At 41.4% G+C, this 19,517-nt stretch overlaps 1 protein-coding gene across 1 annotated transcript in view; it reads right to left on the bottom strand.

Annotated features, from left to right (window-relative positions):
- Positions 1–2,226: 2,226 nt before the first annotated feature.
- The window catches only part of ptpn4a (protein tyrosine phosphatase non-receptor type 4a), an 81,026-nt gene continuing 63,735 nt past the window's right edge, over positions 2,227–19,517 (bottom strand). The window contains exons 16-27 of the mRNA XM_039818215.1: positions 15,504–15,663; positions 15,184–15,267; positions 14,848–14,904; positions 14,443–14,599; positions 12,958–13,124; positions 12,389–12,479; positions 12,130–12,191; positions 6,171–6,317; positions 5,305–5,433; positions 3,709–3,857; positions 3,438–3,573; positions 2,227–3,292 (exon numbers count right to left, since the gene is read on the bottom strand). Coding sequence (XP_039674149.1) covers positions 2,846–3,292; positions 3,438–3,573; positions 3,709–3,857; positions 5,305–5,433; positions 6,171–6,317; positions 12,130–12,191; positions 12,389–12,479; positions 12,958–13,124; positions 14,443–14,599; positions 14,848–14,904; positions 15,184–15,267; positions 15,504–15,663 — 1,786 coding nt within the window. The 3' untranslated portion in view covers positions 2,227–2,845. The remainder of the gene's footprint in view (positions 3,293–3,437; positions 3,574–3,708; positions 3,858–5,304; positions 5,434–6,170; positions 6,318–12,129; positions 12,192–12,388; positions 12,480–12,957; positions 13,125–14,442; positions 14,600–14,847; positions 14,905–15,183; positions 15,268–15,503; positions 15,664–19,517) is intronic.

Below are 19,517 nucleotides of genomic sequence, written 5' to 3'. Positions count from 1 at the left end.
GCCGCAAATATAGGAGATTTAAACATTTGAAAAAAATAAATAAATAGAGAGAAGAGGAAAGCTAGGCTCTTCTTAATCCTACCTCTCAGTGAGGCAAAAGTAGGATTCACCTGTTGGAAAGGGAAGTACAAGCATGGTTTGAAATGTTTCCTAGGCAAAGATTCAGCCTGGTTCTTAGGACAGACTACTACAAAAAACTAAAACTAAAAAAACGCTCCCAAGTAGGCTCTATCGGAGTTTCTTCAGAAGAACTTGAGATCAGGTTAGATTCGGTTTGTGGCTTTATGGCACAACCCTTCATTCCAGTTAACGGACAAGCAGGCTTCACCAGACAGCTAACAGACTATATGTTAGAGATGGAGGAGGGAGAGAAAGAGAAAGAGATAAAAGACAGAAATCTGAGTACACACACACACACACACACACACACACACACACACACACACACACACACACACACACTCTCACACTCACAGCAGTATGTTTTTTTTCCAGCAGAATGCAATGACAGCAGATACTGAAGCTTCCGATATGACAAATATCTGAAATGATGAAGAGGCTACACTTCATTCCATACTGCTACGTAAAGTACAATGGCAGCTTAACCCGTACTTTGACAACAACAACAAAAAGACTCAACAGGCAACTTGATGCTGGGTTTTTGTGAATTAAAGTTACAAGTCATCACTTTTAGTCTCCTATCACTCATCAACACATCTTGGCTTAAAACACACGTGCCTTAAAATGAAGTACCATTGGGAAAGATCAATAAAAAAAAAGGAAAAGTTTTGGGTGACTGTTCCGTTTGTGCTGCTTCTTTGAACTGTCAAATGTTCTCTGGCAGACAAGCAGACAGATTTAGAAAAAAAAACATTCAACAGCAAAGGTTGGTTTAAAGCCCCGCTCCAGTGACCTCTGTACCTCACTGGAAGAAAAAGAAAAAAAAAGTATTTAATAAAAAAGTATTCCTTGGAAAAACAAATACCTTACTGAGTTTAATGCTGGGTCATATGACGGCTCACACAACGTGATGATGACCTACCAGTCTCAACTGCAAATGCGTAAGGAGTGATCCAGGTTCACTCCTGTTTACGGGATTCAACCCTCTGCATGTAAAAAAATAAAAATAAAAATATAAAAAAAAAAAGAATGTGGGGAGGTCAGAGGAGGGAGCCCTTAAAGTCCCGTTTTTACCATTCACACGGAGGTTGAGATCAGTTCGCTGTCAATTCGCCAAGCAATTCTAAAAAGCAAAAGCAAATACTGATTGCATAAAAAAAAAATAATTCTAGCAGCTTTCAACCACTTGAGAACAAATGAAGGATACTGGTGTCAGATTGGTTTGGGTACTACTAGGACCACTATTTGCTTCTCAGGTTTTAACACGCTGACCTGAAGCGAGACGCATTTGGGTTACAACGAGGTGGATCGACATGTGCCTGAAAGGGGTAAAACCAATCCGAGTGAAGCCACAGAGCTTCGTATTGGGGTGGGGATTTGTTGTCAGTGTCTGGCTCAAGGACACATCAGCAGGGACCCAGGGTTTAAGTTAAATATCAAATTGGACAGAATGTGAATTTGATGAAAGAAATGAACTTGACCTCAGCCTAGTTCCTTAGCTTTACCAGCCGCGACGGCTAATAGCTTAGGAGTTGTAACTCAGTGAGGCCGCGTTTACTGGGGCCTCTCTTCACGACACGGTCTTCATTTTTCTTGCCGAGTTAATGTGCTGTTGAGCATTATGCAATGCGGCGTGACTTTCTTCTGAATAATCAATCAGTGCTGAAAGTTAACATTTTCCACCGATGGCGTCTTTCAGTGGGAGGTCTGTCAAGTCGTAGAGGAGCAGTTAAGACGCCGTGACAGAAGGGAAAGAGAGGTGCCCAGTAAACACTGGCCCTGAGGATTGTAAACCAGTTACGTTCTTCACCACGCCAAACGATGGCCGCTTCAGAGCGCACGTGCGGTCTGTCCGTAAGCTCAAAAACACAGCACAAAGCAGGATCAAGAATACAACTCGCCACAGCATTGAACAGGAGGTGAGACGCAAAGTGCTTTCAGCTGTCCATCTATCCGTCAGTCTGTGCTGTCAGGAACTCAGACGAGAAAGCAGAGCAAGATTAAAAACCAAGTACAATAAATTAAATCCGTTTTTTTTTTTTTTTTTTTTTCCCCTAACGAAAAGCAAAAGAAATAAAGAAGTAGTTAGAAGAAGAGGAATCGCACTACTTGACTACCTAAGATTTAATCAGGAAAGCATGAAGCTCTGGATTCATACAAACAAACATACACTGGGTTTTTTTTTTGTTCAGTGGACAGGGTTTGACACAAACTAAAACACAATAAATACTCTTTCTGAGAAAAAAAAAAAAAAAAAAAAAAAGGATAAGGTATATCTCTTTATCAGCTAAAATGACACTAAAAAAAAGGCAGGTCCGTCTGGCAGACTCGCTCCGAAGGGGACAGGGCAACCCTTTGCGGAAAAATAACAACAACTTTCCATCCATGGGGGGCAGCCCTTCCCCTTCGTACTTATGGCACTACAGCAATTCCCCATCCACATTTTATTCTCTCGTACTTTTAGCTTGTCATTCTTGGTAGACTTTTTTTTCCTTTACCCTGAACATACAATATCCCCTAATGGTACCTATTTAACACAGCTGATTTTCTTTTTTTTTTTTTATTCTAGCTTGTCCATGACTTTCACGTTTGTTAGTTTGTTCGTTTGTGTGTCTTTTTCCCCCCCCCTAGTTTTTTCAGCATAAAGTGCAACAGTGCTTTTGTTCTCTCCTCCAGGCCACCTGGCCTCCTCATGGTAACCCCTGATGACTGCCAATGGTCAAAGTCACGGGTTCGCAGGATCAGGGTCAGGGTCAGGGTCAGGGTCGGGGTCGGGGTCGGGTTCAGGGTTCACGCTGGTCTCGCTCATCGCGCTGGCAGCGCTGTTGGCGCTGGCGGCGCTTGCGATGCTTGCGACGCTTGGGTCCTCCGCTTCCTCGTCCTCTTCATCCTCCTCCTCCCCTGTCACTTCCCCGACGTCCAGCACCTCCACCTCTTCGTCGTCGTCGTCCTCTTCATCCAGACCTCCTTCCAGCAACTCCACCACAGCCGCGTCCCCCTCTTCCGTCGCTGCCGTCTCTGCTCCTTCTCCCGCCTTCTGCTGCTCTCTCCTCTCCTCCTCCCTCTCGTCGTCCACCTTTTCTCTCAGCTGGTAGACGACGGTCCTGAACGGTTTGACCAGGCCCTCCTCGTAGACTTTCAGGATGGCCTCGCATACAAAGCGGTACTGGCTCTGATGGGGGAGAGAGAGAGAGAGAGAGAGAGAGAGAGAGAGAGAGAGAGAGAGAGAGAGAGAGAGAGAGAGATATTTTAGCGCACGGTTTGAAGTGGCTGAGAGCAGCTACACAGACAAATGGACGTGTGTCTACAGTACATACAGGCGTTTGGATCATCATGGCCCTCTGGTCTCTCATGGTCCTGACGATATCTAGAGGATACACCGGCTGACCACACTCCATTAGACACAGTGCCGTCTCCATGGTGATCAGAACCCCTGTCCGACCAATCCCCGCACTGGAACAAAAAGACGGACGACCGAGAATTAGAGTTGAGTTGAGGAGTCCAACGTGTCATTCAAACAACGTCGCAGCATTGTCCTGGAAAATGGGTCGCCCCGCTTGAAATGATTCACAGGAAGAGCAACTGTACCTGCAGTGTACCACCATTGGCTGGTCCTGTCCAGCCCGTTTGGTCCGCACCAGGGCCACAAAGTCCAGGAAGTCGGTGGAGTCATCGGGAACGCCGTGGTCTGGCCAAGCCAGGTACTGAATCTGGGTAAGCTCTCTCTGCTGCTCACTCTGAACACACACACACACACACACACACACACACACACACACACACACACACACACACACACACACACACACACACACACACACACACACACACACACACACACACACACACACACACACACACACGGGGGAAAAGAAGAAAACGAATGACTTTATACTACATTTTCATGTTCTGCCTTTCAGAAAGGCTTCTTTATTAATGGAAACAAACTGAGGGCATTCACTCTCACCTCAGTCAACACATACGCTTACTCAGTAATGAATTATTCTCAGATATCATTCATCCTGAGAACCCAAAACAGGTTATTGTATTTCATGTGGGCGACCTCCTAGCAAGCTTCATTGAGCTCTGTGTCCTAGGAGGAGTCTGCACAGCCCCCGGTTGTGTAATTATGGCCTTTAAACGTGTTATGAAACGATAGTGTGAATAACAAAGAGTGCTTTTATTTCCTCCACTTCGCTGGCCCACTTGGTGATTCAGCTTGTTTTTTTTCCCTCATTTTATCAAACACCAGATACTCAAGACTATATTCTCTGTAGCTCTACCACGAAATGGACATTGGATGTTGCTGCAAACAAACTATAAATAAATGTCAAACTTTGTCTCACACAAACACACAAAGTACTGACTACTGTTTCATGTGCGACTCAGAGCCCCTGTGTTCCTCTTTTATTGCCTCGCTACATCACTATGGTAACACATCTATCTCCATAGCAACAATCACAGGCAGAGGAGAATTCTAATTCTCCTCCTCCTACAGCCATATATTTCAAAAGGTCAAGATACATGGCCAACACACAGGGAAGTGATCGGGAAAACACAGACAGCAGGAAACGACGAGGAAACAGCAGGAACATTTGATCCTCCATCAAATGTCGATTTTGTCCTCAATACCGGCACGGTGTGTTACATACAGTATGTTACACGACACAATGAAAGGGCACCATTTTGCATCCACAAACTAAAATCAAGCCTTCCCTTAAGAAGATGCAACATGACCGTTCAACATAACGTGGAAGCATCAAAAAGGCTTCAACATCAACATCTCCATTTCGGTTTTTCAAACTAGCATCGTCCCACTCTTTGTTTGGTTTCTCTTCCTCGCTCTCCGCTTCAGCAGTGTGACTGACTGGGGCGGCCGGGTTGCCATGGTAACCGGATTCCCAGTACGTGGCCCGAATGCAGCAGCGGGAGCCAGAAAAAGAACAGCCCACACCGGTCACTACGGCAACACACCTCCTCGGGGTCCTCAGTGGCTCATCCTTCCTGAGACGCTGGTCCCTTGCTTTGATTGGACCCCCCCGCGTCTTTCTCTGTGATGCCTTCGCCCTCCTCTCTAACCTGCTATGGTTCATTCTCTGGTTCCCCTGATTTGGTCCTTGTTTTCCTTCCCTTTTCGCCTTTTTTTTTTTTCTCTCTTTTGAGTGTGTGTGTTTGTTTGTTTACCGGCATGTGCATTAGAGTCATCTCCCGGACCAGGAAGGCAGAGTTGCCCTCTTCATTGTGGCACATTACTGTGAAGTCTCCGTAGGTGGTGCTGCTGTCTGGATTGGGCCAGTACTGGTGACACTTCACCTATAAACAGACAGGCAAAGTATTCTGTTAACAACTGCACATTTCATTTAATTAACTGGTCACAACTGTTATTCTTAGCATAGGGGTCAGAGGCCAGGCTCTGCTACAGAATAGCATCTCTGTTAAGTTTACCATCTGTTCTTTTGCTACACATATATATTGTATATCCTATACAATACATTCAGCCCATCTGGAATCATTAAAAACTGCCAGTGCTCCCGTCACAGCACTTTCCTTTTGCAAATAAATATTTCTTTCTAATGTCAAGAGGAATTAGCATACTATGCACATTTTCTTTTTGAAAATTCACACCTAGTTTGATGATTAAGGGATCTTAGTGCTATTGTTTTAACAGTAAACACCTTTTTGCAGTGTGTTGTAAATGCTGAAATATTTTGAAGGACAAATTGAGACATTAAGTATCTCACAGAGACGTGCATTTCATGATACACAGCCATTATATTTTGGCACTCAACAGACCCGCACGTTATCAGAGATTGGTATTTCTACGAACGGCAAAGCTAGGTTTTATCAGGCTAGCTAAATTTAAAGCGATGCAGCCCTCTCTTTACGTTTGAGTGCCAGGCTTTATTGTGTAGTTGCGTCCAGCAGTGCCACATGTACAGTAAAGGTTTTTTATATTTTTTTTCCACAATTATCGTTTTTTTTTTTCTTCCAACATGCTGCAGTCCATATGTGGTTTCCAGTCCTCGCCTTTGAAGAATTCTTCTACGTACCCGTCCTCTCTCGACCTGTGTAGTCAGCATGACCACCATAGATGAGCCCTGCTCCCATGTCATTTGCCAGAAGTCGGGGCAGGTGTTGGGCAAGGGGCCCTGGCATGCTATGTAGCGGTTTATAAGACTCGAGGCTGGAATCTCCATCTACAGAGAGAGAGAGAGACACACACACACACACACACACACACACACACACACACACACACACACACACACACATATTGAGATACAGAGATATTAGGTTGCAAGGATCTCTCTTTACAGCTTCTCTTTTTAAATTATTTTCAACTGAAAGGATGTGCTTTGTGTGTTTTCAGCAGTGCAGAGGGCTACATGTTCTCAGGTTTCCCTAAAAAAGGTACAACCACTTCAACTTTCGCCAAAAAAGAAATCAAGCCCCTTTCAGACATGCTCGTTCGATACTTGAACTTGCTGGTGAGATCGCAGTGGTTGGTCTCCTTTATATAAGCCTCTGAGTCACTTAACAAGGTCAGACCTAGTAACGTTATCATCATGACACAAAGTAATTGAATGCCATCCCATAACATCAATGTTAACAGCAGCACAGGGTTAAATAAACACAGGTATATTAGTTGGGCGTCTTGTTCCAACTTCTAAAGAGCACTGCCAACCATTTCAAAAATAAAATCAGCTTGTCAAGGAAGTTCTTCTCATGTCAGATAAGTCGAATAAATGTGTTTTCCTGGACGATTTTTACCACACAATGGGGCGCAATCGAGAAAAAAAAAACAATTCACAGAAAACTACTTTAACCATCCAACCATCATTCCCTCTAAATTTCAAACTTTTATCAATGCCAACTGCTCAGAGGATCAATATCCAAACACTTTACGTACACAGCAAATAGAAATTAAATGTGACTAACAACTGGGCATCTTGTCATTTTTAACTATGCCTGGGCACTATCAGATTGACAATAGCCAGCAGGATGTATTCTGTCTAATAAATGATGACGTTGATGAGGAAATGTATTAGTGGATGTAGATGGTTGATTAGACAAGCGAGAAGCGGAGACGGGTGTCCTCACACTTACAATGTCGGTCCTGCTACCTGCCCCGGCTGGAACTACGTGGAGCAGCGTCAACCCACGCTCTAACCATGACACCCAAACCGAAAGGAGAGGACGGCGTCAGTCTATCACAGGTACGAGATCTTTTAATGCAACAAAAATATGTCCACATGCAGTTGCTAACGCAGCAAGAAAACAACTTCAAGTGCTTCGTCCAAATCTTGGTTGATTCTACCAACAAAAGAATGGATGATATGATTAAAGAGGTCCACGACCTAAAGATCAGTTTGCAGTTTTCCCAAAAAGAAGTGGAAGACCTAAAAGAGACTTGCAGGGAGTTAAATACAAAAAACAAAGACGCACGTACAGACATCAGTACCATCAGTATCAGTCTTAACAATGACTGGAAAAGCAGACTACCTTGACGGTCAATCAAAACAGAATAATATAATTGTAGAAGGCATTCCTGAGTCCCCACGTGAGAGCTGGGAGGAATCCAAGGATAAGGACCGTGAGATGTTCGCTGTAAAGCTACAGATGGATGAAAAGAGGATATAGGTGGAGTGAGCCCACAGGGCGGAAACCAACTCAGGTGACAAACCCAGGGAAATAGTGGTGAAATTCTTACGATTCAAGGATAAGATGGCCGTTCTGGACAGAGGACCTAAACTGAAAGGAACTGACATCTTCCTAAATGAGGACTATACTGAGGCCATACGCCAGAAGCGAAAAGATCTTATCTTCTAAAGCTGAAAGAGGTGAAGGGAACATTGCATACATCCGCTATGACAGACTCATTGTCCACCCTCCCTCCCAAAAGGCTGAGAGAGTGGAAAGAGCCAAGCCCATGGGTCCACACACACACACACACACACACACACACACACACACACACACACACACACACACACACACACACACACACACACACACACACACACACACACACACACACACACACACACACACACACACACACACACACACACACAAATTATGAATAGCATTGCTTTTTGTTTTGTGTGTTCTTCTCTATATCATGTCTATATCTGATAAACTTCCCAGGAAAGGGCTAAAAATCCCATCTTAATATATGGAGCCTTAGAAATAAGGTTCAGGACATTGATAACATTCATTTTCTGGCCATCTCTGAGACCCACTTGGATGACTCATTTGATGATATATTACCTGTATTGCTATAGTGGCAATACAGGTATATCACATCTATAGAAGAGACAGGGATACCTATGGGGGAGGAGTTGCAATATATATATATATATATATATATATATATATATATATATATATATATATATATATATATATATATATATATTCAGCCACATTCCTGTTAAGCTCAGAGAGGATTTAATGTTAAGTGCTGTTGAAATGTTGTGGCTGCAGGTTCACCTGCCTCATTTAAAACCTTTCCTGTTGGGATGTTGTTATAGGCCACCAAGTTCTAACAGTCAGTATTTAGATAATTTGTGTGAAATGCTTGAAAGAGTATGTGATGTGAATAATGAGATTTATCTCCTGGGAGCCCAGAACATTAATTTACTTTCATCAAGCTGTCCACTAAAAAAGAAACTTCTCACTGTAACCAGCGGCTGTAATCTGGTTTAGGTCATTAATCAACCTACCAGGGTATTCAATAACAGTACAGGAATTATATCATCCACGTCCATTGATCAAGTTAACACTAATGTTGTAGAACTGTGTTCAAAAACTGTATCGGTTCCCATTGGATTTAGCGATCATAATCTAGTAGCAATATCCAGAAAAGCCAAAGTTCCAAAGGCGGGGCCTAAAGTAGTGTTTAAGAGATCATACAAGCGATTCTGCTGTGAGTCGTATGTGGATGATGTTAAAAATATTTGTTGGTCTGATGGGAGTAAAAAGACGGACCCAGATGCTGCACTTGATGTATTTATGAAATTGTTGCATCCAGTTATTGAAAAGCACGCACTGGTCAAGAAAATTACCGGTAGAACTGTTAGTGCCCTTTGGATTGATGAGAATTTGAAAAGATTTATGGATGAAACATGGATGTACATCTGAATGGCAGACATACTGTAAACTAAGGAACTATGTGAATAAAATGAACAAAAAGAAGAAACTTTATTATGAAACTAAAATAAATAATATAAAAGCATGATGGAAAAAACTCTGGAGTACCTTAAATGATATCATGGGCAGAAAGAGTAACTCCACTCCATCTTTCATTGAGTCAGATTGGTCTTTCATTACTAAACCTTTATACATTTACATCATTTTAATTATCATTTTATTAGCAAAGTGTGTAAACTAAGGCAGGAAATGCCAACAAGAAGTTATGATCCGTCATATTTATATATAAAAGATCAAATAATGAAAGACAAGAACTGTACTTTTGAATTGTGTAAAGTGAGTATAGAAAAGGTGAACAAGGTATTGTCTATCAATAATGAAAAACCACCTGGTATTGACAACTTGGATGGAAAGCTACTGAGGATGGTTGCTGACCAAATTGCCACTCCTATTCAATTTAAGCCTGGCAAGTAATGTTTTTTCCCAAATTTGGAGAGAAGCTAAAGTTAGTCCTCCACCCAAGAAAGCTAGGGCTGCCTTCACCGGCACTAACAGCCGACCAATTAGTCTGTTACTTGTTCTTAGCAAACTCTTGGAAATTTTTTTTATTTGACCCAGATACAGTGCTACTTCTCTGTTAACAATTTGACAAGAGAGTACCAGCACGCTTATAGGGTAGGTCACTCAAAATGCACTGCACTTACACAAATGACGGATGATTGGTTGAAAGAAACTGATCAGAAGTATTTTGTGGTAGCAGTACGGCTAGACTTCTGATATCAATGATCACAAATTATTGAAAAAACTCATGTGTTATGGTTTTGCTCCATCAGCTTTATCATGGATAGAAAGCTACCTATCCAATAGAACACAAAGAGTTTTCTTTAATGGAAGCTTTTCTGATACAAAACATGTAGAGTGTGGAATTCCACAAGGAAGATCACTTGGCCCTTTACTATTTTCTGTTTTTACTAATGATCTTCTACTTGCTTTTAAAAAAGCCCACGTTACCATGTATGCAGATGATACAACAATATACATGTATGCACCTACAATTAATGAAATAACTGCAACCCTCAACAAAGTTGCAGATAGCACTAGAATGGGTTACTAGCAATACATTATTCTTAAACATACCAAAGACTAAAAGCATTGTATTTGGTAAAAATCACTCCTTGAGCTCTAGCCCTCAACTGAATCTGAACAATGTAGCTGTTCAGAAATTAGAGGAAACAAAGCTTCTTGGCGTTATTTTAGATTGTAAACTGTTGTGGACAAGGCATATATATTCCGTTGTAAAGATGGGGAGGAATATATAAAATATATAAAAATATGCTCTGCTTTTCTAACACCCCACTTGACCAAACAAGTCCTGCAGACTAGTTTTATCACATCTAGACTATTGCCCAATGATATGGTCAGATGCTGCAAAGAAGGATCTAGGAACACTGCAGATGGCTCAGAACAGAGCAGCTCGTCTTGCTCGTCAATGTCCACTTAGGCCTAATGTAAACAACATGCATGTCAATCTCTCCTGGTTGAAAGTTGAGGAGATACTATCTGCATCACTCCTGGCTTTTGTTAGAAACATTAATGAATTGAAAATTCCTAATTGATTGTATAGTCAAGACACATTTAGCTCTAACACACATAAATACCCCACCAGACATGTCACCAGAGGTCTTTTCACAGTTCCTAGATTTCGAACACAATCAATGGTTGCATGGAACTCACTTCCAGCTGAGATTGCTAAAGTGCACAATAAAGTGAGCTTTAAAAAACAAGTAAAGCGACATCTAAGGGCCCTCGCCTGTAACCATATTTTGTAACTACATTTTGTACTTTTTATGTATAGGAATATTTATATGTATACTTTATATTTAACTTTTCTATATTCAGTGCTTATGTATTTAGTGTAATATTTATAAGAGTATATGAAGAGGAATATGTATAGTTATGTTTGCAAGAAAGAATAATGCTAGTTCTACTGTTACTCTTATTTTTATATCACATGGCTGTTTTGTCTGAAAAAGTCTTATCTGTTGTAATGTTTTATGTTTTGTGTTTAGTTTAGTTTATAAAGTCGTGGACAGTCCCTTTTAATGAACTACACAGTAAAAGGAGCAGCTTTAGCCTCAATGGCTAATTTCCAGCTGTAGTCCACGGCCAGCTGACAATAGGCATCCTAAAATACAATGATTAACATATTAAAATCAGTTACATTACATCTATAATAACAGCAGGCCTACACAAAAAGGGTTAAAACATACAAAAAAGTGGACCCCAGGAAGAGTAGCTGATGTTCTGCATCAGCTAACGGGGATGCTAATAAAATGGAATCAAAACAATGATCATTAATTAAACCATAGAAATAAAAAAATCATTTAACTGAAAAATATGTTTTAAAAAACCCATCTTTGATGCTGCCTGTTAGAAAACTGAGAATTACTTTCTTTCATCATGTCATTATTTTCCAACTGACTGGGGTTTTGAGCGTGCTAGTCTATCTGTCAAGGTCCTACCATGTATAATGCAGCCATTACAGGGTATTTATGTAACAAAGACCCAAGTTTGACTTCCAAAAAGGCATTACTTAATCAGATGTCTGAAAGGGGCTGAAATTAATTGCATGCATAAGCTGCTGATAGCTTCACTGACTGACTCAAAAACATGCAAAACATTAACTCACAATGTTATTCGCTTGTAAAGCTCATGTGGTTAATTCATTCACCAGTACAGGCGACCAGTGTTTCAACATGTGTTTGGATGGTTAGCAAAACAGACCACCCACCATGCCTCAAACGAGCAAAACGCAGAGATATTGACTGAGAGAAAAATGAGGAGGAACAAACTCACATTGATGTAATTTGCATTGATGTAGTCATCTGTGCTTTTCAGAATGACCCGCGTGGCGTCATCTGCAAAGGGAGAGAAAAAGAGGGTAAGATTCCAGATAGAGAAAACCAAACAAACAACTGACAAATGAAGAAAGAAAAGATTTCCAGAAGAAGAAAAAAAACTCATGGAGGAGAGAGTATCATGGAAAAGAACAATGTCGGTACATATTTAAAATGCACAAGCCGACAGAAATAGACAACTGTGTGCAATCACGTACATGGAGAGATGTCTCTGTAGCGATTTTTGGAAATGTTCTGAGGTAATTTGGCACACAGCATGGTCATCCCCGGCCTCTTCCTGTACAGTTGCTGTAAGAAAAGGAACATCAATTTATTTTAAAAGTTGTAGTAACAGAAAGAAGATCAGTAAACGCTGTGTTAAGTATACGTGCTAAACTTCTATGAGAGTTCAAATGTGTGAAAATACTTAACCAACATTTAAAGTATTGTGTGCATCAGCGCTGTCGTGCAATGACTTTGGGTTCATATATGAATCTATTTGTGTGTGTGTGTGTGTGTGTGTGTGTGTGTGTGTGTGTGTGTCTAGCATTCGTCTTCAGTAAAAGCACAACAAAGAGCTTAAACAGGAAGCTGTTAAGCGAATATGATAAAGGACAGGAAGCTATGGAAATAGGAAGGAGGAAAGAAATGTGTGACAAATGCTCAAGAAAATAAAACTCATCAATCAATCAAAAACTATTCCCACAAGTTTGTGTGTTTCTCTGTGAGAGCATATATGCACAGTATCTATTCATGTGTGCGTTGATCTCTAGGTCTTTCTCCTTACATCAAACTGTGCCAGTATGGCTCCACTACTCAGGCCTTCCTTCAGTGTGACCATAGAGTCCCTCAAAGCATGCTGGTCTAGCTGGGTGGGGTCCTGAGGGGACTTCTCAGGAATATACTGAAAATCTGGCTCCGAGTCCGCCTTCTCCTCCACCACGTCATAGATGGCTGAATGGGACAGAGAAGAAATATTTCACGGTTTATGTAAGTTGAGGCCCGGGGGAGGTGATTTACATTAAGTACATAATGAAGAAAGAAAACATCCAAGATTACAAAAAAAACACTACAAGTCTCAACCAAAGCACTGAATATAAAGTTCATCTATATGCCTAAATTTAAAGGAAGAAAAAACAGCAAAATCAAATAATATGAATAGTCAATACATTGATGCAACCTTATATCTCCTCTGATATAAGAGACGATAGAATCCATAAATCCCTTTTTGACCCAGTTAAAATACCAAGAATTTCCATGTTTCATCATCTTTAAAAGCTCCCTTCCGCCTTCACTTATGCTGATTAAAGGATTATGATTTGCCATCTTTCTACACGGCGAATACATTTAGCTGAGATGTAGAGAAAAGCTAAATGTACAGCTTCATACAGCTCCTTTAAAATTTAAATGGTGAGATTAAGCAGTCCACAAAAGACCACAAGAAGAATCAAGCCTGGTGACCAGATGTGTAGCTGTTAATCTTCAGTTGTGGGCTGCACCAGCTGTCCCTGTGTTACACTTTGCATAGTTATAATCACTTAGATGCTTACAAAGTGGATAGTCATGCATCACTGGATTAAAATGGGTTGCACCATACCAAGTAGAGAGAATACTTGTTAATAAACTGTGCCTTAGCTGGCTTAACCAACTGAAAAAAATACATTGCTAATTAAATGACCTGATATATGACATGATGATGGTATGATAAAGTTTCATACTTTAGTCGCGAGATGACAACTGAACTATCTCCATGACAACAGAGCAAACTATCTGTTGAGGAAGCCTGTGAAATATGGTTCATAAGGTTGTTATTTATGGCAGTTATGTTACAGCTTGTGATGATACAGTGCTTTCCTGTTTACACTGTCGAATGGACAGCACTAGCAACGTCAAATTAGTAAATCACTAGTTTGAAATTAGGGAAGAACTCCATAAACAAATTTAGTAAAGGGTTTAAGAATAGCGGTTAGTCTAGTGAATGGTTGATGCTAGAACGGATGGTCCCGAGTGACAGGCAAAGGCATGGCCAACCTCTGTCCGGTTCATTGGTTGGTTAGGTTTAGGCATGAGGAGGGAGACTGGTGAAGGTTAGGGTAAGATTAACAGGGTAAGCCAATCGGGTCATGCCTTCACCGGTCCCTCCGGACCATCCAGTCTAGCGTCAACCCTAGTAATTGGGGTGACGCTTGGGCATAGTTCTGCAATTCCTCACTCACTAAACACTAAACAGGTAAAAGTGACACGGGAGATCCAACCAATGGGAACAGCTCACCATTTGGTCTGACCAATAGAATGAGCTCTCCAGAATGGCTCTCACAGCTGGCTTTGATGAACATGACCACCTGGTCATGGGTGTGGTCAGAGATGTCCCGTCCATTAATTAAGACCACCTGGTCACCCTCGTTAAGGCGAGGCACGCACAGGTCAGCCTGCAGAGGGAAACAGAGGGCAAAGGACGAGAAGATAACAACATTATTTGGTTAGTAACATGTTTAGTGTGATAGAAGATATTAGATGTTTATTATATGGGAGAAATGTCTTCAGGTATGAGAATGCTAAAATAGCAGCTAATTGTGAAGCTGCATTTGTTATATCACATGCTTAAGCTCAGCACAAGGAAAAGAAAATACAGTAGTAGTAGTCGTCATCTACTGACTAGGTGGCTGTGTTGACTTACTGATGTTCCCGGAGCCACTCGAGACACAATGATGGGCATCTTCTGGTCAGCTCCACCCTGGAGACGCACAGAAAACACACGTAGGTAACATCAGTTAACAGCACAAAGCCTTGCACACATCGCCTTTCTTTCTAGGAAAGAGTTAACAGTTTAGGCAAGCAGAAAGGAATTGGTCTTGATGCATACAGACAATCCGTGCCAAGTGTTTTGAATACTTGGCATAAAAAGAAGGAAAACGAAAAGATAGATGAAGAGATGAGCCAAGGAACAAAAAAGATAAATGGACCACGAACAGATTTTTTTCCTATTGTTTCTCCAACTAGTATCAGCTCTCACCTTGACATTGAAGCCAAAACGTCCGTGTTCGTCAGGTCTCATCTTGATCAGGACCAGATTATCATGAGGGACAACTCCATTTAACTGCAAGAGCAGACACGGATGCATCAAATTTACATAACACCACATAATAAAACAATCCATTTAACGAAATCTCCTGAGGACATGCATTTAAATTTGTGCACCATATTTTGTCAAAAGATGTTGACGAGGACTACTAGATGAATATTTTATTTAAATGCTTTATGTAACTGGGCATCATACTCCCTTTTTCTTTTATATGTGTAATGAGTGTTACGGTGTTGCGTTGCCATACTGACCGTGGTCTTATCAGCATTGACCGGAACATCGTACATCTCGTTAAGGTGGTTGTCCAGGAGGCTCTGCTGGGAGTGGGCCTGGATGATCTGGCTCAAGGTCTTCCTGCTCAGCTGTTTGGGGGGCAGAGCCGGAGGTTGGCCATCTAGCCCCTCTGGAGACCTGGCAAAGACAGAGAGGAGAGAGAGATGAGGGGGGGGGGGGGGGTCAAGGACCGAGAGAAGGAGAAAGGAAATAAAGAAAAGCGTTATTCAGATGAATATTAACAGTTACGTTTTTTAAGTATTTTTCCCAACCAGTCTGGTTGGGCAAAGTGATAATTCTCCGTTGCATCACTATTCTAAATGACCACACTCGATCACAATTGTAAAATGAGCAATGAATCTCACAATTTGCCATTTAGCAGAATAACTGCTGATGAAACAAGGCAGGCCTTTTAAAGATGGTGGGAAACCCAAGGCACAAACATACAGAGAAAAAAACAAACAATAGGGGTTTGAGAGAGAAAGAGATTGCGAGAGACAGAGGCTTAATGGCACCGTGTTAGTCACAATGCATTAACCTCAATAAAAGGGCTGCAAGAGGAAGGAAAACACCCCCCCTCCATCATCCAGTCAATAAAAGGCAGTCAGTGTGTACGATGTAACAGGGTCAGTCAGGTAAGGCTTTCAGGAGCATCATAGCTCACGCTGTGGGGGAGGTAAAAGAGTAATTTGTGTGTGTGTGTGTGTGTTTTGGCTGCTGCCACTTTGTGTCTTAAACACACACACGCGGAAACTAACATCTATTATGGGTCACAACCAGGTCAGGCTCTCAGGAGGGCAGTGTACAGCAGGCCTGAGCCAAGACTGAACATCCTCCTACATTAGTGTTTCCTCAACACGACACAGATGGTTGAATTGATATGAAATTGTCTTCATGCCATACCACAACATAGCCAAAGCCCTGGGACAAGGATATTTACCCCATGACTAAGCCCTGTTGATTAGTTTTCTGTCTGTCAAATGCTTTGATTGTTACCTAATCCTAACTGGTCTTATTTTGCTAAAACAATATTTTTAAAGAACTGACAGAGGATAGAACTAAATGAGTGTGCACAGTGACAGAAGAATCACATGCGGGTACATGAGAAGACAAAGGCTGCGGTCGAATAGTCAATTTTGCTTAGGAAGGTTCCTAACGGAGTGAAATGACCCGGAAGTAGTTAGGTGGCTGCCATGATAAGAGCCATTCGAATTACCTAAGTGATGAGGAAAGGTGCGTCAGTGCTTCCTAGGATACACTGGACCATCCTTCCCAAAAGGAAAGGAGATAATTGCCTTCCCACAAGTCTTTGCGGCAGCATAATTTAAAGCGACGCATCACCATTTCGCCGTTCATATTCAGAATAATAGGGTGTGCAGCAGCACAGGCAGCCATAATTTTATTACACATGGAACAATAATGATAATGTACCTTATGGTGCTGTTTGAGTGGTTTTTACTCTCGTCTCCGACACGTTAAATTACAGTGAGCATGTGTTGACAGAACTGAGAATGAATGGATCGCTGAATCCGAAGTTATACAGAGCACCGGACGTCGATTTATTTTTAGCCCAGAGCAAGTTCACCTGTTCGCCCCTCAGTGGCTTATTTCACTATATAGTGGTGGCCTAAAAGTTAATGAAGCGAGCTTGTGACCGGGAGGTCGTCGGTTCAATCCTCCGACAGACAGGATAAAAATAACTGGGTGGGGGGAAAGTGAAAGAGCAGAGCTTGTCCCCTCCCTCATTACCACCCCTGAGCTGCTCAGTGGCCAGCAGATCAGACTGGGGTTGTACTGGGCAGCTTCCAGGTATGAATGTGGAACTGTCTGAATGTGACAGGTCATTGTTGCAAATGACAATTTTTTCTCAATAGACTTACCTGGATAAATAAAGGTTAAATTAAAAAATATATATGTGCGTTTGTGTGTGCGTGGTTGAAAGTCACTACAGATAGGACTACATTATTTTGGCCATGTTGGACGGTGAAAGTATTATGTGAGAATGCGCGGATCGGCTCTGGCAGCATCCAAAACAATTACCTTAAATCATCCACCCACACCAACCCAAAAAAGTTATTTTCACTCCCCCTCTACAGTCTCTGTAGGCGTTTGCTTTTTTAATGATGTATTGTAGTGATGTATGAGTGTTTATTTTTTTTTATTTTATTTTTTTTTTAAGATTTACTGTAATGGTTAGAGAGGCTGCTTTCAGTAACTGTAAACATCATGCGTGGGACATTTAAACAGCAAAACTAAAAACGGTAGTTATAAACTTGACAGAGAAAACATAACTCGACTTTCAACTTCTGAAATAATCAATAGAGTACACTGCTGACTGCTGTTCTCGTGTGTAAATGCGCACAGAGGAGCAGCAGCGGACAGCTCGGCTCTGCTTGGTTTACAGTTTAGAGAATATTGTCCTCATTAATAATGTATTTCTTTTATCCACCCGCAACCATGTAACAACATTCGATATGTACAGTAGATCCGTAGGCCTAACACGTTCTGCTTATCTTGCATACATTTAACAGTTATTTCCCTACAATAATCAATGTCCACATTTATAGTGCATGTGTCAAACAACACGGTGAGAACCCACGGGCGGAAGTATCCAGATCTACTTTCTGTAGTCCACCCTCGGAACCGCGTAGTTTCACTGGCAGAACCACGTCAATAACATCCTCGGTCGCATGATGACGCAGCCGAGTGTAAGGGCAGTCGGAGTCTCCTCGCACCGCGGTTGTCTTTTCTTAATTCCTTTTGAATTCTCCTTCACATATTTCGTTGACCTCATGACGTTTACCATCGGGGTTAAGGAAAAGTGGTTAGTAAAGGACATGGGAGTTAACTTTTTTGACTTTTCAACCGCAGCCCAAGTCTTAAACAAGCTGCTAATAAAGCACCATGTTGCATTCAAAACCCCCCAAAGATAAATTTAAAAACACTGTGCACATCCAAGTGTTTTTTTTGTTTTTTTTACGAAGCCAGCCTTTGTTTTGCAACTGTAAAGAAACAGATCTGAATATAGCATAAAAAGTGATTTATCATGACATCAAATAAAGTTGCATTCAATGTTGTGTTACAGTATATTATATAATTGTACCTTTTTGTTCCCTGCCACTGTCAAGGAAATATAGACACACTGCATTTAAAAACCCAAAAAATAACGGTAATGTGCCGTGGTAAGCTAAACAGATAATTTTCACTATACACAGCTAAAAACAGAACATTATAGAGAGTGTCTGAGGGTTATGGCTTTGTTGTATTTCTTATGCATATAACTGTGGCCTGCGGGAGAGAAAGCAGATTCCAATTTAGCTTTTATTGGAGGAAAGTCTTGGGAGGAACATTGGGACAATTTGGATTATGAGCCTGAGCAAAATGACAGACGTGAACATATTGGAATAAGATTGCGCCATGTCAGCTTGGGTTGCAAATATACAGTCACTGTATATGGATCTTTAAGATTAGGGATGCCTGATTCTCACCCAGAAAAAAAAAAGGCAGCATCAAATGTATTTGGGGCAAAGAGGTGGTTATTACATATTAGATTTAGAACTGATAGCTCCCCCAAAAAGTGTAATCTGAATTGGAACCAAATCTTTTAAGAAGACATCACAATGGGGTTGGCGGAGGACAATGGATAAACTAATCTTCCCAATAGAGTGGGAAAATGATTCAGGCAAGAAAAGTGGAAACTTGGGAAGCTGAAACTGCTCACCAGGTTCCCTCTCCCTGTCATACAGTGCATGTCCAAATTAACTCTACTTACAGAAAGTTATCACGTCAAGGCATCATGTAAACAACTCAGTTTAATCTTACTCATCCTGACAATATGGTTAATAGTTTTTGTGCTACAGGTTGATTGTGGTTGTGTACAATAACAGCATGCGTACACAAGAAGAATGATCGTCACATAGCTTCGAAAAACACGATTCTTTTGTGTGCTAATTACGTAAAAGGTGATATTTCAGGGGTATTGAGAATGACTA

The sequence above is a fragment of the Perca fluviatilis genome, chromosome 12 (genome assembly GCF_010015445.1).
Source record: "Perca fluviatilis chromosome 12, GENO_Pfluv_1.0, whole genome shotgun sequence".
NCBI classification, from domain to species: Eukaryota; Metazoa; Chordata; class Actinopteri; order Perciformes; family Percidae; genus Perca; species Perca fluviatilis.
Note: the sequence above shows the minus strand (reverse complement) of the source record. Positions and strands in the feature narration are given on the sequence as shown.